Source organism: Aedes albopictus, chromosome 2 (genome assembly GCF_035046485.1).
Source record: "Aedes albopictus strain Foshan chromosome 2, AalbF5, whole genome shotgun sequence".
Lineage (NCBI taxonomy): Eukaryota > Metazoa > Arthropoda > Insecta > Diptera > Culicidae > Aedes > Aedes albopictus.
The window spans coordinates 26,028,019-26,054,630 of NC_085137.1; the positions used below are offsets into that span (position 1 = coordinate 26,028,019).

General features: G+C 41.0%; 2 protein-coding genes across 3 annotated transcripts in view; one reads left to right on the forward strand and one right to left on the reverse strand.

Moving 5' to 3' along the window:
• The window catches only part of LOC109429689 (multidrug resistance-associated protein 1-like), a 25,145-nt gene extending 17,399 nt beyond the window's left edge, over window positions 1-7,746 (forward strand). For both annotated transcript variants that reach the window (XM_019680025.3, XM_062849332.1), the window contains exons 4-5: window positions 4,115-7,355; window positions 7,428-7,746. In XM_019680025.3, coding sequence (XP_019535570.2) covers window positions 4,115-7,355; window positions 7,428-7,622 — 3,436 coding nt within the window. In that variant the 3' untranslated portion in view covers window positions 7,623-7,746. The remainder of the gene's footprint in view (window positions 1-4,114; window positions 7,356-7,427) is intronic.
• On the reverse strand, window positions 7,612-26,612 carry LOC115262061 (multidrug resistance-associated protein 1-like). The gene is made up of 7 exons (XM_062849333.1): window positions 26,076-26,612; window positions 12,268-12,567; window positions 11,535-12,196; window positions 8,284-11,474; window positions 8,082-8,227; window positions 7,786-8,015; window positions 7,612-7,723 (listed from the first exon to the last, which is right to left on the reverse strand). The coding sequence occupies exons 1-6, from the start codon at window positions 26,109-26,111 to the stop codon at window positions 7,824-7,826; spliced, it is 4,527 nt and encodes a 1,508-aa protein (XP_062705317.1). The 5' UTR covers window positions 26,112-26,612; the 3' UTR covers window positions 7,612-7,723; window positions 7,786-7,823.

Genomic DNA, 26,612 nt, shown 5'->3' on the forward strand with positions numbered 1-26,612 from the left:
TTCTAGAGGAAATTTGAACACCCCTAAATTTATGTTCAATTATCTGAAACTTTAGGATTCGGAGAAGAGATTGGTAAAAGAATTTTGAAAATCGGTTGAGCCGTTGCTGAGATATAGTCAATTGAAAATTTAATTGCAACTAGCCACTGTGCCGGGAGCACTAGGGATGTTCAAAATATTTTATCTTATACTATACCACACACATCCATTATGCGTACAGTAATTTTCAGACCGCTTCCAATTAGGTAAACATTTAAAAATATATATATCGGTTGCACGGTTCTAGAGGAAATTTGAACACCCCTAAAATAATTTGTGTTCAATTATCTGAAACTTTGGGATTCGGAGAAGAGCTTGGTAAAAGAATTTTGAAAATCGGTTGAGCCGTTGCTGAGATATTGTCAATTGAAAATTTTATTACAACTAGCCACTGCCGAGAGCGCTAGGGATGTTCAAAATATTTTTCGATTGTATTTACGATATGCATCCAGCTATTTTATACTATATTCATGTGAACCACGCATATTTATGATGTTTACTGAAATATTTTGCACGTTTACAATTAAATAAGCATGTCGAAAAAAATTTGTATCGGTTGCACTGTTCTAGAGGAAATTTGAGCACCCCTAGAATAATTTCTGTTGAATCATCTGAAATTTTAGGATTCGGACATGAGATTGATAAAAAAATTTTGAAAATCGGTTGAGCCATTGCTGAGATATAGCCAATTAAAAATTTAGTTACAACAAATTTTTGATCTTGGGGCCGGGAGTGTTAATTGCAATCCCTTTTATAATTGCTTTGCAAATTCTTTCAATAATTCAAAAATTTTGAGAAATTTTCAAAGTAATAGATAAAACAATAAAAAAAGTTTTTTCGAAGGAATTTTTAAATAATATGGTAGAAGAATTTCCAAAAAAAAAAAATTGTATGAAAAATCCGTTTTGGAATTTGTGCGCCTATCATTTTGAGAATTTATCTATTTTTTTCAGGAATATATTCATTTCCTCTAGCAATTTCTCTGAGAGCTTCCATAAATGACGTAGCATTTTTAAACAGATTTTAGACTTCTCCGACTCCTCTTTTGTGTGGTAATGTTTCATACCTTATAAATGATTCGTTGAAAAATCAGAGACCCCCCAGAAAAGCTAACCTATAAATGATCCTTTTGGACATTTCTATGCATTTATCTAAATTTCTTCGACATTTCTTTCGGAATTTGTTCAGCAGTTTTTCAAAAAATTGTTCGGTAATTTCTTTGGAAGTTTATTTGGGTATCTATTTGATTAGAAATTACTTTATAAATTAGGTGAGGATTTTTTTTGGAAATTCCATTGAAAATTTAATTAGAAATTCTTCTGTCAATCGCAGAAGAATTGATAATTCTTCAGATAATTTCTTCGTCAATTCTTAGGTTATCCTGTTGCAATTTATTTGGCAATGTCTTTGATATACTGAAAATGAAATTCGATAATTCCATTAAAAAAGATATGTGTGTGATTGGGAATGGCTTCGGTAATCTACCTGACGATTTTTCCTGTTATTTCTTCAAAAATTTCTTCTCAAATGCTTTTGTGAATCACAAAAGCTATGTGGATGTTTCAAATAATTTCTTAAATTTTCCAGGGGCAGCATATTTGACAATATTTTTGGTAATTTCTTAGGAAGTTAATTCGAAAGTTTCTTTTTGATCCATTAACAACTCCCTTAGACAATTCCGATGGAAACTTCTTCGGTAGTTTCAATAAAAGTACTCTCCACAATAGTTTTGGCTCCTTGGGGACTTCTTCCGAAATTTTATTTGATTTTTTAAATATTTTTTTTCAGAATTTCTTCCTTCCCTTTCCAAAACGCCTTTCATAATTCCTTTGAGGATTTCTTCAGCAAATTCTTTGTTCTTATTTTGAGGCTTCCTTAACCAAAATCTCGTCTCTAGCATGTCTTTGGAAAATCATAAATTGTAAATTCCTCAAGCTATGCTTTTGGAATTCTCTTCAGGGATTCTTCCGGGGTTTTCTTTAAGAATTCCAGCGAAAACTTCTGTGAGAATGTTTGCATTCTGCAGCTCTATTGCAATTTTTTTCTCTAATTTTGTGCAGAAATCATTTGATAAATTCTTTTGAAACTACTGTATGAAATTCTTAGATTTTTTTAGCTTTTCTTTTGTATGTTTTAATAGCAGATCTTTTGTCAATTTCTTGAAGTTTATTTGGAACTTTTTGGACATTGCTTTGGGAATTTCTTAAACCGTTTGTATGAGAATTGCTTTCGTTATACTATTTGGGAATTTATGACGTTTTTTTGTCTTTGGAAAATTGTTTGACTATTTATTTGCAATTTCTTGTAGAATGGATTCGACAATCAAATTTTCAAACTACACTAAAACTTTTTTTCATGCAGGCTATTTTCATGCACTTTTAATTTTAACACTTTTTAAATCCTCTGCTTAATAATAGGAAAAGCTATTCAGAACGAATTTTGTGCATAAGAAAATGTAACAATGACGGTAAGAGAATTCAGAGATTTTTCATGGGCGTTTCAAGGGATCCCAGAGGGGTTCAGGAAGGTACCAGGAGGCCTCTAGAGGGTGAGGGCGCTACAGAAACCTCAGTTCTATTTCAGAGGGTCTCAGGGATGCTTACAGGGATCTCAGGGGTTTCCGGATGAGTTCCAGAGAGTCTCAAAGGGCATTTCAGAGGGTTTCAGGAGACACTAGAAGGTCTCAGAGGCGCTTTAGATGGTCCAACGGATTTTCTGGAGGGTATACCAGAAGAACGTAGAGATGTTTATAGGAGATACCAGTAAGTCTTAGGGGAGTATCGTGGGGTCTTAAGGGCATTCCAAGAGGGTCTCAGGGCCCTTTCAAAGGGTCCCAGAAGCGCTAAAAGGAAGTGGTTTCAAAGGAGTGTCAGAGAGTCTCAGGGGATTCCAGAGTCGTTTCAGAATAACTCAGGGTCGTTTCTGGGGGTTTGAGGGACATTTTAGAGGATACCGTGGTATTTTATGAGGGTTCCAGGGAAATTCGGGGTGCTTCAGCGGGAGATAGAAGATATACTCTGAAACCGAACTACTGATACCTGAAGATAGAAGATAGCAGAGAGAAGGACAGAAGGGCAGAAGGACAGAAGGGCAGAAGGACAGAAGGACAGAAGGACAGAAGGACAGAAGGACAGAAGGACAGAAGGACAGAAGGACAGAAGGACAGAAGGACAGAAGGACAGAAGGACAGAAGGACAGAAGGACAGAAGGACAGAAGGACAGAAGGACAGAAGGACAGAAGGACAGAAGGACAGAAGGACAGAAGGACAGAAGGACAGAAGGACAGAAGGACAGAAGGACAGAAGGACAGAAGGACAGAAGGACAGAAGGACAGAAGGACAGAAGGACAGAAGGACAGAAGGACAGAAGGACAGAAGGACAGAAGGACAGAAGGACAGAAGGACAGAAGGACAGAAGGACAGAAGGACAGAAGGACAGAAGGACAGAAGGACAGAAGGACAGAAGGACAGAAGGACAGAAGGACAGAAGGACAGAAGGACAGAAGGACAGAAGGACAGAAGGACAGAAGGACAGAAGGACAGAAGGACAGAAGGACAGAAGGACAGAAGGACAGAAGGACAGAAGGACAGAAGGACAGAAGGACAGAAGGACAGAAGGACAGAAGGACAGAAGGACAGAAGGACAGAAGGACAGAAGGACAGAAGGACAGAAGGACAGAAGGACAGAAGGACAGAAGGACAGAAGGACAGAAGGACAGAAGGACAGAAGGACAGAAGGACAGAAGGACAGAAGGACAGAAGGACAGAAGGACAGAAGGACAGAAGGACAGAAGGACAGAAGGACAGAAGGACAGAAGGACAGAAGGACAGAAGGACAGAAGGACAGAAGGACAGAAGGACAGAAGGACAGAAGGACAGAAGGACAGAAGGACAGAAGGACAGAAGGACAGAAGGACAGAAGCACAGAAGGACAGAAGCACAGAAGGACAGAAGGACAGAAGGACAGAAGGACAGAAGGACAGAAGGACAGAAGGACAGAAGGACAAAAGGACAGATGGACAGAAAGACTTCATACAGATTTAATGCTTCTTAATACCACACAATTTCTATTCCAGGGCCCTCTTATCCTGGATCGCCATCGATGGACCCCTCTGGCAGGGCATCGCGCTAGCCCTCGGCCTCTTCCTCTCATCTCTTCTGTACGCCCTCCTCAATGGACAGTACTACTTCAATAACTTCCGCACCGGCTTCCGCATCCGAATGGCACTGGTCAGCGCCATCTATCGGAAAGCCCTCCGCATCTCGAACGCAGCAAAACGGGACTCGTCGCTCGGAAACATCGTCAACCTGATGGCAGTGGATGCGCAGCGCTTCGTCGAGTTGACACCGTTCTTGCATCTGATATGGAGCGGTCCCATCGTGATTGGGATTTGCTTGTGGCTGCTTTACGACATTCTGGGGGTGGCAGTGTTCGCCGGTTTGGGGCTGATCGTTCTCATGATGCCCCTGTCGAAGGTGATTTCTACGCGGCTGAAGGTGCTCCAGGGACACCAGATGAAGCACAAGGACAGTCGAGTGAAGAAGATTCATGAAGTGCTGTCGAGCATCAAAGTGCTGAAACTGTACGCCTGGGAACCCTGCTTCCAACGGTCGATTCTGGAAACGCGGGACAAGGAGCTGAGCATTATGGGAAAAGCGGCCTACTACGGAGCAGGGGTGTACTTCGTCTTCACGATAGCTCCGTTCCTGGTGACGCTGGTAACGTTCGCGATGTACGTCTTGATCGACGAGGGGAATATTCTGACCGCGAGGAAGGCGTTTGTATCACTTGTGTTGTTCAATATAATGAAGGTTCCGCTCAGTTGGCTTCCGATGGTGGTTACCATGGTGCTGCAGACGTGGGTGTCGGTGAAACGCATCAACAAGTTCATGAACAGCGAGGAGTTGGATTCTACGGTGGTGACACACGATAAGAGTGAAGATGCCCTGATGATCAAGGACGGAAATTTTACGTGGAGTGGTACGTTACCGACCTTGAAGAGCATAAACATCTCAGTGCAAAAAGGCCAACTGTGCGCGATTGTCGGATCTGTCGGATGTGGGAAGAGTTCGCTCCTTTCGGCATTGTTGGGGGAAATGATCAAAGTAGCCGGATCGGTGAACGTGGACGGGTCGGTGGTGTACGTAGCGCAGCAGGCGTGGATTCAGCACGCAACTCTCCGGGATAACGTACTGTTCGGGAAGGCTTTCGATCAGGGAAAGTACGACAAAGTGATCTCGAGTTGTGCGTTGAAGTCAGATCTGAAGCTTCTGCCAGCCGGGGATCGAACGGAGATCGGGGAGAAGGGGATTAATCTTTCCGGTGGACAGAAGCAGCGGGTGGCCTTGGCAAGGGCAGTGTATGCGGATGCAGATATCTACCTGCTTGACGATCCGTTGAGTGCGGTAGATGTGCACGTTGCAGAGCATATCTACCGGAAAGTTATAGGTCCCAAAGGAATACTGGCCAACAAGACTAGATTGTTGGTAACGCACGGGGAATCCATTTTGCATTGCGTTGATGAGATCTTCGTCATGAGAGACGGGGAAATCTGCGAAAGCGGGTGCTACCATGATCTTCTGGGAATGCAAGGGGAGTTCTCGGAACTCTTTTCAGAGCGGACAACGCAGCGTGGATACGGGAGAAGCATGTCTGTAGTATCGCAACAGTCTGTTGCTGGTAATGAGGCGGTTCCTGATAGCGAGTCGATGAAGGATCCTCGAAGGCAATCTAGAGTGCCGTCAAGGTCTGCGTTGATGTCCAAAGAGGAGTCTAAATCGGGTGCCGTTGCATGGCATGTATACTGGATGTTCTTGAAAGCGTTTGGAGCAACGCTTGGGTTCTGGACGTTAGCATTCTGTGTGCTCACGCAGATCAGCGGGATATTCTCCAGCCTGTGGTTGTCGAAATGGACGGAAGATCCCGTAGCAGCAGTTGACATAAATACTCGCAATGCTTATCTCCTGACCTTTGGATCATTTGGAGTACTCCAGTCGTTGTCGCTATTCACCGGTGCTGTCGTTTTAGCACTGGGGTGTCTTCGGGCTTCCAGAAACCTTCACAACAGCCTACTTGACACCATTTTAAGGCTACCGATGGCGTTCTACGACGCGACACCGATCGGACGGATTTTGAACCGATTCTCCAAGGACGTCGATGTGTTGGACTGCGTCTTCCCCGTAACTCTGAGAGGCTGGACCTACACGCTCTTCAACGCCATTGGAGTCTTCGTCGTTATCTCCATATCAACGCCTACTTTTCTGGCCGTGGTGCCAGTTCTGCTGGTGGTGTACTATCTGATTCAGAAGGTTTACATCGCCTGTTCGCGACAGCTTCGGCGACTGGAGTCCATCACTAAAAGTCCCGTTCTCTCGCACTTCGAAGAAACCTTCGCAGGTCAGTCAACAATCCGCGCCTTTGGAGAGCAGGAGCGTTTCATACGAGAGTCTGAAGAGAAGATCGACTACAACCAGAAGGTAGCCTACCCGGGGTTGCTCACCAATCGCTGGATGGCGTTGAGGTTGGAGATCGTGGGAGCGTTCGTGGTGTTCTTTGCGGCATTGCTGGCCGTTTTGGCAAGGGAATCCATCGGACCGGGGTTGGTGGGTCTATCGATAACCTACGCACTGCAGATTTCGGCAACTATGAGCTTCATGGTGAGAATGACGTCCGTTTTGGAGACAAATGTGGTTGCGATCGAACGATTAGAAGAGTACGCTGAACTGCCAGGTGAATCGCAGTCCGAGAGCACTAGTGTTGAGAAGGGATGGCCACAAGACGGAGAAATAGAATTTCAAGGGTTCAAACTGCGGTATCGAGAAGGAATGGATCTGGTGATCAAAGACATAACATTGAAGGTTGAGAGGGGCGAAAAGGTTGGAATTGTTGGAAGGACGGGTGCCGGAAAGTCAAGTCTATCAATGGGGCTGTTCAGGATTGTTGAAGCGAGCGGTGGAAAAATCTCAATTGACGGCACAGACATCTCGAAAATAGGATTACATCAGCTGCGTAGTCGCATGACCATCATTCCACAAGATCCGGTGCTGTTCGCGGACACCATCCGCAGGAATCTGGATCCATACGAAGCCTACTCGGATGATCAAATATGGCGGGCGTTGGATATGTCACAATTGGCTGGATTTGTTAAAAGTCTTCCAAGTGGGCTGCAGTACAATGTTACTGAAAATGGGGAAAACCTATCCATGGGCCAACGTCAACTGGTTTGCCTTGCACGAGCAGTGTTGCGGAAAAGTAAAATCTTAATCATGGACGAAGCAACCGCTGCCGTTGACATGGAAACGGATAAGGCGATACAGGTGAGTCGATCGAAGTTGCATTGCGACCAGGGCTGTGATACATATCAAATGATTAATGTTTTTTTTTTTCAGAAAACAATCAGAACCGAGTTTTCTGGTTGCACAGTGTTGACGGTGGCCCACCGATTGAATACTATTATCGACTACGATAAAATTGTGGTGCTCGAAAATGGAACGGTGGCAGAGTGTGGAACTCCTCAGCAGCTGTTGGATGATAAAACGTCTTCGTTTTATCGGATGGTTAAGAAAGCGGGTATTATTGAATAGTTTTACACTTTATTAGTACAAGTTAAATGTCGTTATTTAATCTACTTCCTATTCTAACTATAAGTATAGTTGAAAGAGTATTTCTAAGTGAAGACAAGGACCTGAAATATAAATAGACAAATAAGTTTTGTTCGAGTATAATTCTTGTTATAATCACCCATACCTTTAGTAGAATACGTAGCGGTTGAGATTCCTTCTCGTCTAGACGATGCCAGCATTCTTGGCCATTCCGTAGAAGATGGACGTCTTGTCGGCGAGTAGATTCTGTGGCGTGTCGCATTCCGCCACCAGTCCCTTGTCCAGCACGAGAACACGCGTCGAATCCATGATGGTGTTGAGCCGGTGAGCAATCGTCAGGATCGTACAGTCGGCGAACTCCGATCGGATGGTTTTCTGTTGATAGAAGGGTACGCTATGAACTCGATCAATGCCCTGCTAGTTCTTCGACTTCACGCTTACCTGAATAAGATCATCCGTCTCCAAATCCACCGCCGCGGTAGCTTCGTCCAACACCAGCACTTTCGTCTTTCGCAGAATAGCTCTCGCCAAGCAGATCAACTGCCGTTGACCGACGGACAAGTTCTCACCGTTCTCCGCAATCTCATGTTCCAGAACTGCCGTTGACCGACGGACAAGTTCTCACCGTTCTCCGCAATCTCATGTTCCAGTCCAGCTGAAAGTCCTTTCACGAAGGCCTTCAGATGGGACAACTCCAAAGCCTTCCAAACCTGATCGTCCGAATAGCTCTTGAATGGATCGACGTTCATCCGCAGCGTACCGGAGAACAGCACCGGATCTTGCGGGATGATCGTGAGTCGACTTCTCAACTGATGTAGACCCAGTTTGGAGACATCTTGCCCGTCGATCATGATCGTACCTCCGGCAGCTTCCACAATACGGAACAGCCCAATGGTCAAACTCGACTTTCCAGCACCGGTTCGTCCAACGATACCGATCTTCTCTCCTCCCTTGACGTTCAACGAAATACCCTTGATCACCAAATCCAGACCTTCCCGATAACGGATCTTGTAGTCGTTGAACTGCACGTTTCCTTCCTGTGGCCATGCCTTGTCGATCGTGCCCTTCTGCCATTCAGCTTCCCTCGGCAGTACAGTGTACTCCTCCAGACGTTCAACCGCCACAATGTTCGTTTCCACTTCGGCTGTCATTCGGACAAGGAAACTCAGCACGGCGGAGATCTGCAGCGCATAGGTGATCGACAGTCCGACCATGGCAGCGCCGATCGAATCACGGGACACCATTGCGAAAAGGGCTGCGAAAAAGACTACCAAGGCGCCGACGATTTCCAGACGAATCGCCAACCATCGGTTCGCAATGATACTCGGGTAGGACATCAGCTGGTTGTAGTCGACACGTTTTTCCGATTCTTCTTTGAAGCGGTCCTGCTCACCGTAAGCTCGGATTGTAGACTGTCCGGTTATACTCTCGCCAAAGTGGGAATAGATGGGACTTCGCGTGACCGATTCGAGACGTTTCAGCTGCCGGGATGTGGCTATGTAGAACTTTTGAATGGCGTAGTAGATGAGTAGGAATACGGGTACGACTGCCAGGAAAATCGGAGTGGAGATTCCAATGACTATGAAAACTCCAACGACGTTGAAGAACATCATGAGCCACATTCGGATAGATTGCGGTAGAGTATTGTCGGCAACGTCCACGTCCTTGGAGAAGCGGTTCATGATTCGGCCTTGAGGAGTTGTATCGAAGAAAGACATGGGCATGCGCATTGTGCTCTCCAGAAGGTTATTGTGCATCGTGTTTGCTGCCTTCAGACAACCTAAGGCCAGCACAATGGACGCTCCAAGAAGAGCGAAAGACTGTAATCCTCCCAGACCACCATACACTCCAAGGTACATATCTCTTACGGAAGTATCAGTAGCCGCTTCAGGATCCTCGGACCAATCCGTGAGCCAGATGTTACCATAGATGGCCGAAGCCTGATTAACGACACTCAATCCCACTGACCAGAAAGCCATGTTCCACCCAATCGCCTTGAAGTACTTGAGATAAACTGCGTAGCTCACAGCACCGGTAGCCGATTCTTCCTTTTCGATCAGTGTGGTACCCTTGGCAGGAGCCGCAGGAGCTTCCACCGGTTTGTTACTGTTCCTAGATTCTTGTCGACTGATTCGCTTCTTGCGGACACTGCCGCCACTACCACCACTACCAGAGGATCTCTGCGATCGAGTTGACATTGCACGTTTGACAATGTTTCGAGACTTTTCATCCTTGAGCACTTCCTGAATCATCTGTATCTCTTCGTCTTCTTCGTCAAGCTCTTGGATGTGCTGCATGAGGAATTCGGCGAAGGCGCCCTTCTGATCTAGCAGCTGTTGATACGATCCGCTTTCGGAGATTTCACCGTCCTTCACAACGAAGATTTCTTCCACAAACGGCAGGAACGAAATACCGTGGGTTACCAGAAGTCGCGATCGTCCAACCAGTATTCCCTCCGGCCCAATAACCTTCTCGAAAATATGTTTGCCAACGTGCGCATCTACAGCGCTTAGAGGATCATCAAACAAATAGATCTCCGCATCTGCGTAGACAGCCCGGGCCAAGGCAACTCGCTGCTTCTGTCCACCGGACAAATTGATACCCTTCTCACCGATCTCCGTAGTGTCCCCACCCGGAAGCATTTCCAGATCCGGCTTCAACGCACAAACATCCAGTACGCGATCGTACTTCTGCGCATTATACGTCTTCCCGAAAAGGATATTCTCCCGGAGTGTGGCGTTCTGAATCCAGGCCTGTTGTGGAACAAAAGCGATCGTTCCATCGGTATTGACCGATCCTTTCACCTTCTCCATTTCACCGAGCAGTGCAGAGATCAGCGAACTCTTTCCGGTTCCGACACTGCCCACCACCGCGGACAACCGACCTTTCTTCAAGGACAGATTGATGTTTTTCAAAGTTGGAGTATCGTCACCCCACGAGAACGTTCCGTCCTTGATCGACAGTGCGTCTTCGCTACGGTTGTGTGTCACGTTTGCCGGATCAAGTTCTTCGCTGTTCATGAACTTGTTGATACGTTGGACGGATACCCAAGCCTGCATGGCGAATGTGATCATCATGGGGAACATGGCCAACGGGAAGCGAAGGATATTGAACAGTGCCAGCGAAACGAAGGCAGTCTGCGGATCGAGTACGTTGTTCTCGTCAATCAAGACGTACACTGCAAACGACGCCAGGGTTACCAGGAATGGGGCCATGCTCCACACGAAGAACGTTGCTGCTCCATAGTAGGCCATGGTTCGCAGAATGTCGATTTCTCCGGAGCGAACGTCTACTATGTCTGCTTGGAAGCTGGGCTCCCAAGCGTACAGCTTCAGCACTTTCATGCCGCTCAAGATTTCGTTCATCTTCTTCACACGCTCGTCCTTGATGTTCATCTGCTGTACCTGAAGATCACGCAATCGCGTAGCGATCACTCCAGTGATCGGAATCATGATGACCATCACCGCCAATCCAGCGAACACTGCCGGACCCAGAATCTCGTACAGTAGGAAGATGCAAACCCCGATGATTATGGGAGCTGACCACAGGACGTGCAAGTACGAGGTCAATTCAAAGAACCGCTGCGCATCCACGGCCATAAGGTTCACGATTTCACCAACGGTGGTGTCCTTCTTGGCGAAACTTGATATCCGGAGAGCTTTCCGATAGATGGCACTGATCAAACCGGTTCGGATTCGGAAACCGACGAGGAACGTCTTGCGGAAGTACTGACCGTTGAACAGTGCGATCAACAGCGAGTTCAGGAATAGAGCGAAGGTTATCGCCATTCCGATCCAGAAGGGTCCGTCCATGGCGATGTTGCCCATGAGTTCCCTGAAAAGTTTATCAACCATTAATACCTTCTCGTTCAGATCCAACAAGCTTTCTACTTACTGCATAAGATAAGGCGAAGCGAACTGCAGTCCTGATATTCCGATCTGAAGCAACCCAGCGAACCAGAATGGTCCCCCGTAAGCCTTGACCATCGCTGGCAGAATCGACCCATTTGTAGCTGCGTGTGGTTTGTACGTAGGATTCACCTTCCCGGCCTTTTTGTCTGCGGCCATCTGCTTCCGACGGCCATTCTCGATGCTTTGGTACCAGTACTTGTCGAAGGGCGGCACCAACTCCCGGGACATGTCCTGCGGATTCAGGTCGTACATATCGTCGTCGGTCAACGGCTTCCGGAAACCGGTCCACGTGAACCGATCGAAGTACAAATACAGCAGCTTGATGAAGAAGCTTGACCTCAGCTCGGGATTCTGATTCTTCTGCTTCGGGTAGTCGGTGTAGCGTGGGGCTTGATCCGGGAAGATCTCCATCAGCGTGATTAGGCAAATAAATGAGTACTGGAGGGTGTAGCTGACGAATTGGTACTCGGCGAAGATGACCGTTTCACCGGATCCAATGGGGTTTTCCCGATTGGCGTGCTTCATGGCTTCTGTTCGCATCTGGATGATACCGAGGAAGGCCTTCAGGAACCAGAAGATGAAGATCGTTCCCGCACTTCGGATACCGTATTTCCGGAAGAAATAGTACAGAGCAATGACCGTTATCTGTCGAAGAGCGTTCAAGGTTAAAAATGGGTAATCAATGAGATAATTCTGTAAATAACAACAATACTTACATAAGCCACAGCGTTGAAAACGGCCACCAATATCTGGACGTCGAACACATCTTCCTGATTGTGGTAGTTTACCACCATACCGAGGTCAATCCAGGACATGACCATCAGCATGAAGGTGATGACGATTTTGGAAATGTTCAGCCAATTCCATGGTATATCTCGGTACCTACTGGTCGCAATGCCGTAAACCTCGTAGAATGTGAAGATGAACAGGAAGAAACAGGGTACCCATTGCAGTATGATTCGCTGGAAGCAGAAGGTTAGGTCCGGATCCTCCGCTCGCCATGTGAGACTGTCGTCCTGGTGGAGGGGAAAGAGGTGGCATTAGTTGAGCTGATAAATCAAGTACCTATGTATAAACACAGTGGTGGATGATAAGAAAGATCGCTGGGGATCCATCCATAACTGATAAAGATAGCGAACGGCTGAGTACATAGTTGAACTGTAACTATCGGGCGATATTCCCGAGTAAACAGTGTATTATTGATTTTCATAAGTGTCACTGATATGCGTGTGAACTTCTAGCATTATTTAAATAGAATTGAGGTAACCTCAACCTCTACCCATTTTTATGATATTAAACCATATTCCCACCCTCGAAATTTCGGTTGATTAAAACCGTCACGAAATCGATATATCCATCATGGTCCATCACAGTCATTTCCCTAGCAGGTTGTCGAAAAAAAAAACGCAATTAAACATTTAATGAGTAGTGCGTGTTGCCTGGTCTGGAATGCTGAGCTAGGATTCAATTAGATGTTATCAATGATTGCAGTTGTGTGAAGCAGTAGGTGAGTCACTTTCTGGGAAATTATTATTTCTATGCGTAACGACTTTCAAGGAGCACTCCTTGTGATTTATACATAGTATCGCATGTTTTGTTTTCTCGGTCCTTAACATGATTCTAGGCCTAGCGAGGCAAGAACATACTTCTGACGAATGGGAAGTCTCTGTAAGAGTTTCGAGGCAATTGCTAGAAATTGTGCGGAACAGCAAAAAAAAATTCAAGGCTGCAAAGAAATTTAAGAAGGGCAATCGGCAAGGAGATTTAAATGGAGGTCATGCGGGGTTTCATAGTGCTTTGAGGGGAGATTCAGACAGGAGTAGGGGTTTCAGAGGTGTCACATGGTGCTTCAGGGGCGTTTTGGACGGGTATTGGAGTGTCTCAGGTGCCCTACAGGGGATCCAAGGTGGTTTCAGGGGGCTATCGGAGGCATTTCAGGAAGTTTCAGAATATTTTCAGGGGGTTCCAGAGGCATTACAAGGCCGGAAACGCCCTTGTTGGGTTTCTGATGATCTCAAGTACGTCATATGGGGTTCAAGAGGGTTTCAGGATGTACGAGAGCATTTTCAAGAAGTTGCAGAGGCGTTTCCGGAGGTTGAGGAGGATCTCTGGTGCGTTACAGGGTTTCAAGGAATCTCAGATGATTTTAAACGGGTTTCAGAGCCATTAAATGGGCTTTTTCGGGGGTCTAGTACGGTTTCAGGTGTGATATACGGGGTGCGAGGAAGTTTACGGAGGCATTTCAGAAGATACAGTGCATTTTTAGCGGATTGTGGAGGCATTTCAGAAGCGTTCATGAGGGGCTCATGACTGAGACAGTTTCAGGAAACTTCAGAGAATTTCAAGTGGGTTTGAGAGGCGAATTGGGGAATTCCGGAGGGATTTAGGGGCCTACAGTTTTTGAAAATGCATTCTGGATAGCTGCTCCAGGTGACCTTCAGGGGCGGTTTAAAATCGTTTTAAAGCGTTTCATAAACATTCAAGAAGGGTTTCAGAAGGGATTCAAGACTTTCCAGACTGATTTAACTTTACTTGCATAGTTGCACTAGAAAGTTACTAGGGAATCCTAAATAATCCTAAGAATAAACTCTTTTTACGTCCACTCGTGACTTACTTTCCGTGAACCAGCCATATTATAAATCATAAATTTTCCAACTGTATCGAACACTATCAAATTCTGTGGCTTCGTGGCCGTGCGGCTAGTGTCACCAAGCATTTAGTCACATCGTGCTGGGGAGCGTGGGTTCGATTCCCGCCGTAGCTGTCAGGAAAAGTTTTCGGCTGTGCCACTGGGCGTTGCATGCTAGTCCGTTGTCTAGTGTCGTGCTTCCTTCAAAGAGCGAATAGCTCACTGGAAGCATTAAACGTGTCCGTGTTTTTTTTTTTTTTTTAATTCCATTTAGATTACCAGGAGTCGCACAAGGATGTACGCAGGACATCGTCTTAAGTACTATTTAAAATAGCTACCGTATATATGCACGGCGGATAATAAATGATTTTCTAGCAAAATTTTCAGCGATATTTCTGGATTAGTTTCAAAAGAAAAATATATGGAATTTTGTAAGATTTATTGGAACAATTTGTGAGGAAACCCATGGAAGGTTTTTTAACAGAATATTCTGCGGTGTTGAATATATGAAAGAGTTGTGCGGAAATATTCATGAGGGAAGCTTCGAAGTAATTCATTGATAATTTTATAAAAAAAAATTATTAAAGGAAACTTTGGAAGATGTTGTGAAAGGATTCTTGGAGAATTTTCTGAAGGCATCGAAATGCAATTTCGGAAGGCTGTTCACGCCGAGGACCTGGGATCGAATCCCACTCCCGACAAACTCGCAAAATGTGAGTTCTTCCTTCGGAAGGGAAGTAAAGCGTGGGTCCCGAGATGAACTAGCCCAGGGCTAAAAATCTCGTTAATACAGAAAAAAAAATTTCGGAAGGAATCCATGATTTCTTTAGATTACCTAGATTTTTTGAAAGTATCCTTAGGGAAGGTTTTTGGAATTCCCAGGAAAATGTGTGCTGGAAATTTTGGAAGAATTTTCTAAAGTATTCTGGAGAAACTCCTGAAGGTATTTCATGGAATGATTTCTGAAGAAATTTGCGGAAGTTTTGAAACGAAAGTCTTCGAAAAATTGTTAGGAAAATCTCTAGGGGAATTTCTAAATGAATCCCTTAAAAATGTGAAAAATTAGTTGAGTAGTATGTGAAGCATACTCCATACAAAAAGTCCCAAATGAATCAGTTGATTTTTTTTGGGGAATCGATAGTGAAAGTCCTGAAATAAACTCAAGTTAAATTGATGAATAAATCTTCGATTTTTTTGAAAGAATCCGTGAAAAAATCCTTAATTTATGTTTTATGTAATCCTTGGCGAAAATTTCGAAATTAATAGAGGAATTTCTGAAGGAACTTTAAGAATTTTTTCCTAAATAACCCCCGGGAGAATTTCTGATGAAATCTGTGACGGATATTTCAAAGAAACTTCTGGAGATATTCTTGATCCCTGGGAAAATGTCTGAGAGTATCCCTGGAGTTTCTGGGGAAATTTCTAGATGAATTTCTAAAGGAATCCCTAGATTTTTTTTTAAAGAAAACCTGGAGACATTTTTTGAAAGTTTTAGTAAAAATTGTGTTGGAAATTTTGAAAAAAAGCTGAAGAATTGAAGAATTTCTGGCATACGGTTAATTTTTAACGTCTGCGAGCTGCTCCCAACGCACACTGGGGCAGGATTGAAAATACACGGAAAAAACCTCTAGCTCGTCGAGATGTCGTGATCCACACTTGGTGTCTTCAGAGAAAATATTCCTATGAACAAGGTCGATATTCTGAACGGTAGCATATTTTTCTTACGTTATTCGCATAAAAGTCCTATAAGTCATTTTGGCCATCTTTCATTTTAGCGGTATGGTGTCTTCGGCAAATTTCCAAAGCCTACTGTTCTTGAGATATTGGTCGTTTTATAAAATACCTACCAAAAATCGAGTTTTTGTTTCATTAAATTGCATTTGTAAACAAATTTAATGTCCGTTTTCAAGTTATAATAATGAAAAATACTAAAATAAAACATATATTAAAGAAATTAGTTGGAAAAACAAAATATGCATTGATTTTTTATAGAAAGTTGCTGAAAATCACGCAAAATGTATATAGGACGTACTTGCAGTTGGGCAAGTTCGGGCAAGCTTTTTCATCGGCGATCACCCAAAAAATACACAAACTGTCATGTAAATTTTTTTCACCGACATGATGTTTGATGATTTTTTAAAAATAGCTTTCAAAGTTTACTGTTTTGTGTGAATTAGTACAACATTTTTGCAGATATATTGCCATGTTGTATATTGCCAAGTGAACTATGAGAAGTATAACTGCAATCTAGTCACAGGTTTAGTTATTTTTAGGCTTCAAACAAATTGTTAAACACAAAAATGTCCTAAACACGCCATTTAGCCTTGGTTTTATCATTATCTTATAAAATCTTATTTAATAGAAACAATTTTTGTGCTCAACGGTCAAAAAACTCACTTTTATTGGCGTTTCGGACATTTTTGTGTTTTAAAATTTGTTTGAAGTTTAAAAATAACTAAAACCTGTGACTAGATTGCATTTATACTTCTCATGGATCACTTGGCATCATACAACATGTCAATATATCTGCAAAAATGTTGTACTAATTCACACAAAACAGTAAACTTTGAACGCTATTTAAAAAAAATCATCAAAAATCATGTCGGTGAAAAAAAAATACATGAAAGCTTATGTATTTTTTAGGTGATCTCCGATGAAAACACTTGCCCGAACTTGCCCGACTGCAAGAACGTCCTATATACATTTTGCGTGATTTTCAGGAACTTTCTATAAAAAATCAATGCATATTTTGTTTTTCCCAACTAATTTCTTTAATGTATGTTTTATTTTATTATTTTTCATTATTATAACTCGAAACCGGACATTAAATTTGTTTACAAACGTAATTTAATTAAAAAGATCGATTATAGGTAGGTATTTTATAAAAAACGACTAATATCTCGAGAACAGTAGGCTTTGGAAATTTGACGTCTTCGGCAAACTTTTTTAGCATAAATAGCCGAACAACTTTGCCGAAGACACCATACCACTAAAATGAAAGATGGCCAAAATGACTTATAGGACTTTTATGCGAATAACGTAAGAAAAATATGCTACCGTTCAGAATATCGTTTTTTCCGTGTATTTTCAATCCTGGCCCAGTGTGCAACGTGATGCACAAGGAAGGTTAAAGGCAGTCTTCGAGAAATGTCTGGGATAACCTCTAGACGCGTTCCAAAAGGAATCCCTAAAAGGAATTTTAGAGAAATTTCTAGACAATTTTTGGAAGCAATCCCTGGACAAATTTCTGAAAGTGTCGCTGGAGTTTCTGGGGAAATTATTAGAGGAATCCCTAGATTTATCAAAGAATAGCTGGAGACATTTTTTGAAATTTACAATAGAATTTCTGCTGGAAACTTTGGAAAAATTTCTAAATGAATATAGATTTCCTAAAGAATTGTGGAGGAATTTGTGGTGGTGTTCTAGTGAAGAATTGTTGAAGAAACTGATGAAAGTTTTTTTTAAAGAGAAGTCTTCCAGAAATTTCTAGGAGAATCTTTAGGTAATTTCTTGAAGACATCCCTTAAGTCAATTGTGAAAAAATAGTTGAGTAATTTCTGAAGCATTCTATACAATACTTTTATGAGAATCATTTGATTTAAGGGGGGGACTTCCTTAGTGAAACTCCTGAAGTAATCTCAAGGTAAATTTATGAGTAAATATTTAAAATTGCTTTTCGAAGGATTCATGAAAAACAAAACTTTATTAATATTTGGAGGAGTTCTTCGTGAACATTCCGAAATAAATGGAGAAATTTCTGAAGAAATTTTTGGAAAACTTTTCTAAATAACACCCGGGAGAATTCCTGTTGGAATCTCTGAGGGATGTTTTAGATAAATTTCTGGAGAAGTTTTTGAAGCAATCCCTGGATAAATATTGGAAAGTATCTCTGGAGTTTCCGGAGAAATTTCTAGAGGAATTTCTAAAAGAATTTATTGATTTCTTAAGAACACCTGGAGATTTTTTTTTTAAATTTTCAGAAGAATTTCTGTTGGAAAATTTGGAAAATATCTAAAGAAATCTAAATTCCCTGAAGAGTTCTGGAGGGACTTCTGATGATGTTTCATGGAAGATCTTTGAAAAAAAAAGTTTTTTTTAAGGAAAGTCTTCGAGAAATTTCTAGGGGAATCTCTAGCGAAATTTTGTTGGAATACATAAAGTTATTTGTGAAAAAAAAAAGTAATTTCAGGGGCATTCCGTTCAAGAATTCTCAAGAGAATCATTTGAAAATATTTAGGTAAAATTCGTAGTACTTACAAATAAAATTAATGTTTGGAGGAATTCTTGGCGAAAATTCCGAAAAAAGTGAAGAAAGTTTTGAAAGATATTTTGAAATAAGCCCCGGGAGAATTGCTGATGTAGTTCTTGAAGCATGTTTTAGAGAAATTTTTGTCATATTTCAAAAAGTATCCTTGGAGTTTTTGGAGAATATCCTAGAGGAATTTCTTAAGGAATCCCTAGTTTTTTTTTTGAAATTCCTAGAGACATTTTTTTTAATTTTTAGAAGAATTTCTGCTGGATTTTTTTTGATAAAAATTCCAAAGAAATGCAAATTTCCTAACGAGTTTTGAGCATGAGCATGAACATAGATGACCGCACAATTCGTTGTTGCTACTCCGTGATTGATCGGAACAATCGAAATTGTTAGTAGGGTAGGGTACATTGTCAGGTCTAGGAGTCACCTGTGGTTGGTGATGTGATCTGACAATGGACATAAAACACTAACTTTCGCGCTCAGCCGACTACCCTTCTATATGAAAACCATGTCTAATGAAGATAATCCTGTCGCATGTTTCCACTTTATTACGGAACAGAAACTTTTGGCCCATTGCACGCAGACTTAAGCTGTAAGCTGAACACGACAAAAGACATTAGATGTCCTAATGAGTTCTGGAGGAATCACTGAAAAAATTGTTGGATACTTCCCAACTAACATTTTTGCTGAATAAGAGCTTAAGCGAGCTTCCTTCAAAGGACGTTTGCTCCATAAGCTTTTATGCAGCTACTTTTGTTAGTAGGGTTTTTTTTTGAAGGAGGTTTTCAAGAAATTTCTGGGGAAGTTTTTAAGAAATTTCTGAAGGAATCTCCATAGTTTTTTTATAAAAAAAATCTGGAAGAACCCTTAGTGGAATTTATTAATAAATCTTCGTAATTTTTATTTAAAGAATCCGTGAAAAAACTCTTGACTACTGTTTGGAGGAATTCGTGAAGAAAATTTCGAATATAACCATAAACGAATTCGCAAAGGAATTTTTGATTGATTTTTTTTGAATTAGCCCCTAGAAGCAATTCCTGCACCAATTTCTGCAAAGTATATCGTTTAAAAACTTTTCAACGACCGTGACTTAACCAAAACATTGATTAGACGGAAAATGTTAGAGAAGCTAGTAAGACTGATGACGATGAGGCTTGATAAGCAAGTAAGGTTAAAACGCTGGAAAGTTAGGGTGTGCGGTGCGATTGAATGATTAAAGTTGGAAATATTTCAGAAATTCCGTCGATTTTTCAAATTTATTTTTTAGTTCCATCCAGAAATTACATCTATAATTGATGGTACATTCATAGTGCGTCGTGTGTGCGTCGTTTCCGATGTAGCACGGTGTCAAAGTTTTGATTATTATCGAACTTTCATGTACCTCGGATTATTCTTCATAGAATGTTAGAATTTCGGCTATAATTTATGAATGTAAAATTTGAAAATATTCTATCGGGGAAAATTTGAGTTAGATAAGTTTTTAGCTATTTTCCATACTATAAATCAATAATTATTATTTTAGCCCAAAAACCGTCCCATACAAAATGTATGGAAAAATTTTTGCCGATGAAATATTTTCTAGTTTTCCGATTATGAATATATATCCCAAATACTAATCATTTTCTTTTACTTTCTTTTACTCGGGATGTGCTTGGATTGTGAGTGATTTCACGTGCTCCTAGTTCAGTTGAGGTTTTAAAGCTAATTTCATCCAATCGGACCGCTTACTACTGGCCATAGTGTTTCCTAGACGCTGCTACTAGTGATCGATATCGAGTGCAGTTTGTAGACCGAAGATCCAAGACGGAATTGGTGCAAATTAAATCGTTGCAGTCCAATATCAAGCGCTTCTGGAAGCCATAACGAAAGTTGAGTTACCATCCATTGTTCATTCACTTGTCAATCTGATGAACCTCCTCTGACTCTCATCGCAAGTGAGCATCAATGATGACAGTGTCCACAAAGCATACGATCCACAACAACACAACAAACAATGATCAAAACACATCAACAAAAGCCGTCGTTAACACGTATCAAGAATTGCTGCATCGAATGCAACTGATGTTTGACGATTCATATCGAAGAATCGATGCTGTACTATCATCCTTCACTGATGTCACCATGCCAACAACGATTCCGCCATCCGATGAGGTTGAAGACGTGCAAGTGATGGTGCCAGCGTGCTCGACGGATATGGTCTTTACTAATACCAGCTGCGCTATCACTGGTGCTGACCACAAGCAGCTCTCGAACCATGTACCTGCTGATGTGCTGCCTTCAGATCCGGATCAAGACGAAACCCTCTGCACTACATACGTGATCGCCGAGCATCGCGCACCGGTTCAAAGTTTCAGATTAAAATCACTGTTTCCACGGAATTCTGAAACTCCGTACGGTTTTACATCGTGTACATATCTACTGCGAGACCGTCAACAAATGGATATTGTAACACTATGTTATCGGGAAGCGTGCGATGCCGATCTAAGAAGGAAACACCGGAAACTCCACACTGTATCTATCGTCTCTCGTCGAAAGATGGCAGAGCCATACACACTGTCATCAAGTAAAATCAATACCCTTCCTGAAAAGATACTCGTTTTCCTTCACTCCATGATTCCTTTCCATGATTTTCCATGATTCCTTTCCATGATTTTCCATGTTTATTCCCCTCCTGAAAGTTAAACCCTATCCATTAAAATATTTCTTTTCCCTTGCTTTGTTTTCCATGACTCCTTTCCTAAGCTATCCATGTTTTATTCCCTCCTAAAAGTCATGGGGATCAATTTGGGGGATTGGGATTGCCGACTGGATGCTGTTTCTGCTGATGTTCTTGCTGCTGGACCTACTGCTGACCTACTGATGATGGTGCCCATGTTGTTGCTGCTGTTGTTGCTGTGATTACAGTGGTTATGTAGTTATTGTTTTCTATTGTTCATCATAATTGAATCCTAATCAACTGAACTATTGCACTCTGTAAATGAAAGTATTGTTGAATATTTTGTTAGCCTAAAATGCGCTTTCAAGCACATTTTTCTTTTGTAACTTTAAATACTTGTTCCAGTTTGCTAACCATTTTCGTGATTTCTCTGCGATCTTTTTCCATTGATGTTGGCTGATTCGTTTCATAACAATGTTCGTACAAATGAGAGTTTTTCGCATATTCCTCGTGCTGTAATGCTCTCAGCACTTCCTCGTAATAATATCAATATTTGTCATGTTAATATTCAGAGTCTATGCGCTCGTCAGATGAGTAAATTTAATGAGTTCAAGTTGTGTTTTAGCAATAGCAATATTGATATTATATGCTTGACAGAAACATGGTTATCTGAAGATATTCCGAATGAGTTAGTTGCTGTTGATGGCTATAAACTGTACCGAAATGATCGTAAATATAGCAGAGGAGGTGGAATTGCTGTCTACTGCAAACAAGATTTATGTTGCAAGATCATTTCTGTTTCGGAGGTGGTTGCAGATACTGATGATGTTGATAAAACAGAATTTATTTTTGCTGAAATAAGCCACAATGCAGACAAATTTTTATTAGGAACTTTTTATAATCCACCTAGGAGAGATTGCGCTGCTAAACTGGAAGAGAAGTTGTTCGAACTTTCTCTACGATATCAAAACACTGTTTTAATAGGTGATTTCAATACTGATTTTATTAAACCGAGTACTAAACGTTATCGTATGCAGGGCGTGCTGGATAGTTTTGGATTGATGTGTGTTAATAATGAACCTACTCATTATTATTCTTCTGGATGCTCATTAATAGATTTACTATTAACTAATAACGCAAATTTTGTATCTAACTTCAACCAAGTAAGTGCTTCTGGTTTCTCGAAGCACGATTTAATCTTTGCTTCATTGGACATTGATCGTCGTAGTAATAATACTGATTTCACAAGATACAGAGATTACAAATCTATTGACAATTTATCTTTGAGAAACACCTTGCTTGCTATCGATTGGTCAAATTTATACTCAATTGATGATCCTGACATTGCTTTAGACATTTTGAATGTCCGGTTAGCTGATTTGTATAATTCTTTTGTACCAGTCCGTGTACATAAACGATCGTGTAACAAAAACTGGTTTAATAATGATATTTTACATGCCATGATTGAGCGAGACTTGGCATATAGATCTTGGATTGCTAACAGAAATGATTTTAGTCACAACCAATATAAAAGATTACGTAACCGAGTGACGCACCTGATTAACGTAGCGAAAGCAAATTATGTCTCTAGAACGGTGAGTGGTGCCAATTCTTGTAAGCAACTATGGTCTAGGTTGAAAAGTCTCAATGTTACTAATGACCACGAAAATAATTTGCACTATTCAAACACCAAGGAGGAAATCAATGAATACTTCGCAAATAACTTTTCTAGTGATTCTTCTCATGTTCCATTTATGCCGCAAAATCCAAATGGTTTTAATTTTGATGTAACTAACGATTGTGAAGTAATCAATGCGATAGGAACAATTAAGTCTAATGCAATAGGCTTAGATGGAATTCCAATAAAGTTTATTAAGCATATTCTTCCCCTAGTAGTTTCTCACATAACTTATGTCTTTAACCTTATTATCAAAACGTCAAAGTTTCCAAAGAGTTGGAAAACTGTTAAAGTTATTCCTATCTCTAAGAAAGCTGGACGGACAGATTTAAATAATCTGCGTCCTATCAGTATTCTGTGTGCCCTCTCCAAAGCTTTTGAAAAAATATTGAAATCTCAAATCAAAACTTTCTTGGATAATTTTGATCTTTTAAGCCCGTATCAATCTGGTTTCCGAGCAGGGCATAGCACAACTACCGCAGTGCTTAAAGTTCACGATGATATCCATTCTAAGATTGACAAAAAAGCCGTAGCATTTCTAATGTTCCTAGATTTTTCCAAGGCTTTCGATCGTGTGTCACACACAAAATCAAATTAATCAAATTGGCAAGACAATTTAGTTTTTCCAGTAAGGCTGTTGATTTAATAAAATCTTACCTAATAAATCGCAAACAATGTGTCTGTATTGATGGCGAAAATTCAGAGCTAATCAATATAGTATCTGGAGTTCCGCAAGGATCTGTGCTGGGACCAATCCTTTTTTCATTATTTATCAATGATCTTCCGACAGTACTCCGTCATTGTAAGATACACTTGTTCGCGGATGATGTCCAGATTTACTTTGACTCGGTCGATCTTCCTTTGAATGAAATGGCACGGATAATCAATCTAGACTTGTCTAAAATTCATGACTGGTCAATGCGAGATTTGTTGCCTCTAAATGCTGTGAAATCACGAGTCATGTTTATATCACGATCTCGTTGTCCACCTGCTTTGCCTTCTATTAGACTTGGGAATGATGGTCTTGAATATGTCAATAAATTTACAAATTTAGGTATTGTTATACAAAATAACTTGGAATGGGAAGGACACATAAATTTACAGTGTAGCAAAATCTATGGTAGCCTTCGTTCTCTCAGAATTACTGCTAATATGTTGCCAAGTGCTGTTAAACTTAGAATATTCAAATCTCTTATCTTACCTCATTTGTCGTACGGTTGTGAGTTTCTTACAAACGCTTCAGCGAGAGCAATCGATAGATTACGAGTTGCATTAAATTGCTGCATAAGATGGATTTTCAATCTCTCTAGATATGATAGTGTAACGCATTATCAACAACAACTTTTAGGCTGCTCATTTCACAATTTCTTGAAACTACGTTACTGTCTTGCATTATTCAAAATTGTTAATACTGAAAAACCCTCGTATCTATTTGACAAACTAAAACCTTTTCAGGGAACGCGCAATCGAAATTTTATATTGTGTCATCATAATACCTCTCACAATGGGGGAACTCTCTTTGTACGAGGCATTGTTAATTGGAACTTACTTCCATCTGAAATCAAATCTCTTAGAAATTACAAATCCTTTCGTAGAGAGGTCACGACATGGTTGGCGACACGGAACTAGTATAATTATTAACACGAGTAAAGGTTAGTTTAGTTAATGTATCAAAGTTTTATGTATTCAAAGTTAATCTAATTGTAGAAATTTATAAGGAGAAGTCCTTACTCTACATGAATTTGAGCAATAAATAAATAAATAAATAAATAATCATTTTCGAAGAAAAATCCGAGGTGCATGAATGTTCGATTATAATCGAAATTTTGACACCGTGTGTAGGAGGTGAACCAGTTCTCAAGCTGAAAACCTCTTAAATAAAAACAAAAAATACTGTTTCGAAATTATTGGTTTTTTATTTTTGCAAAAGTTTATTTAACGAAATTAGTGAGACGAAGTTCAGCAAATTTACGAAAAATAATCCAAGATCTTCTCCATAAACCTTTTTCCTTCATCGTTTGGATAATCGCTTTGATATCCTCCCGCAATCCTTCCAAGCTTTCACGATGTTGTACAAGTAGGTACTCTGCAGTGATCTCTTCATAGATTTAGCTGGACAATTAGTCAAGTGAAAAAGAGTTTCAAAGTTTGATGGGGAAAGCTCACATGAAAAACAAAAGTGCTTCAGTTGTAAGAAGTTTAAGCACAACTTCCAATAAAATTTCAAGAAATTGTGCTGGTAATTTCCAAGAACTCCAAGAACTGGTTTTCAGGTAGCCATTACTTTTTTTTTAGAAACTGTTTTTAGAAAGGTTTTCGATGTTCAATTAAAAATGATGCAATTATTTCACTACAAAAACTATCTTCAATAGTGTATGATATTTTTGTCATCATGATTTTCCTCAATTTCCATTCCAAAATGGCCTGGTTTCACAGGAATTACGATGTAATTACCTAAAAAGTTCAATTAACGCTATCAGAGCACAACCATTTTTATTGTATGCTTTCCCAAAAAATCTATAAAAGATCGGTTCAACAATGCAATCATCGGCCTTCTTGTAGCGAGGATGACAAAAAATAACGGACAAAACTGGTCAAATTTATGGAGCCATGGGATTCATTACATCCGATGGAAGAGTAAAAAACAGACGACCTACAATTCGAACGAAACGGTAAAATTGGTTTAATATTTTCTCATGCAGAGATGAAAAGTAAAAAAAAATATGTGTTCCATTACGAATACATAGTCAAATAATATGGAACGCACTCATCATTGCAATAAAATTCACTAATTGCCTCTCTCAGCAGTTCAACACCTTTACACAGGATGTCAATGTTTGTCTGAATTTGTCAAAATTTGGTTAAGTAGGTGTCTTTACGATTGGTATAAAACCAATGTTATTGGATTTGAAAAGATTATCAGAAACATCTAAAATCTTCTTTTGAAATTTCATCATTATTTGATATTTTGTCTTCGATGGAAGCCTACCAGAAGTACCGAGAATATATCGAATATTGATATCGTTCAATAGCTTTGGAACACTTTCTAGATATTGTTTGCAGATATTTGATTTCTTCTATCACTCAAACCAACTTCACGATAGATTGCATCAGCATTTGACTTCTAATTGGATTTTGCAGCATTGGAAATCTGAATTTTCTCTAAGGAACATTTTTAATTTACAATTAAAGATCGTGAAAACCGCCAATAAATCTTTTCTATAAAATCTATATCGAATAACTTTTCAGCACTGTTTGATTCTTCGAATCACCCAAATCACACATTTGGCTCCTTATGACACTCACCCAAAAGGGACCTCCACAAAACTCCTCGAACGTCATCGATGACCAGCAGCTGTCCTTTGAATCACTCCCTCACACGAATTTCACAACCGGATCCACTGAAAGAACTGTTTGTTCACAATATTGGTGGTAGCACTGTGTGGTGGCGTTCGCACCTGGATTTCCCATTCAAATTATAGGCACAGTCCACATCTATCACTGCACCACGGCGCACCGCCTTCTCAGGGCCACTGCTGACTGGGCGGCTCCACACTCCACTTACGCAGAGAAAAACAGGCAAAAACGCGTTCAATCACATGCACGATTAGGAATAAATTCGATCCCCAGGTTGGCGCGGCGGCGTCCGTTATCAATCCGTCAAGTCACGGCGATTCATTCGCTCACTCACTACACTGTGTTGTTTCCGTTATCGGGCGCGATAAATCTATTTTTTTTGGCAATTTATAACCATACGCGTTCTGGTCGGAGTTCGGTTGGAATGGTATGTGCTTCGCTCGGTAGTTTTCAATTGACTGAGTTGCTCCCGGTGTTGACCCGAGG

What these genes read in the sequence shown, in the direction of transcription:
- LOC115262061 (XM_062849333.1), bottom strand. Translation starts at nt 26,111, where the DNA reads ATGACGTTCGAGGAGTTTTGTGGAGGTCCCTTTTGG. An exon ending in GCTTCGCCTTATCTTATGCA is followed by an intron (nt 11,475 to 11,534) that starts GTAAGTAGAAAG and finishes TAAACTTTTCAG; the next exon opens with GGAACTCATGGGCAACATCG. An exon ending in ACTTTCAGCTGGACTGGAAC is followed by an intron (nt 8,228 to 8,283) that starts ATGAGATTGCGG and finishes CAGTTCTGGAAC; the next exon opens with ATGAGATTGCGGAGAACGGT.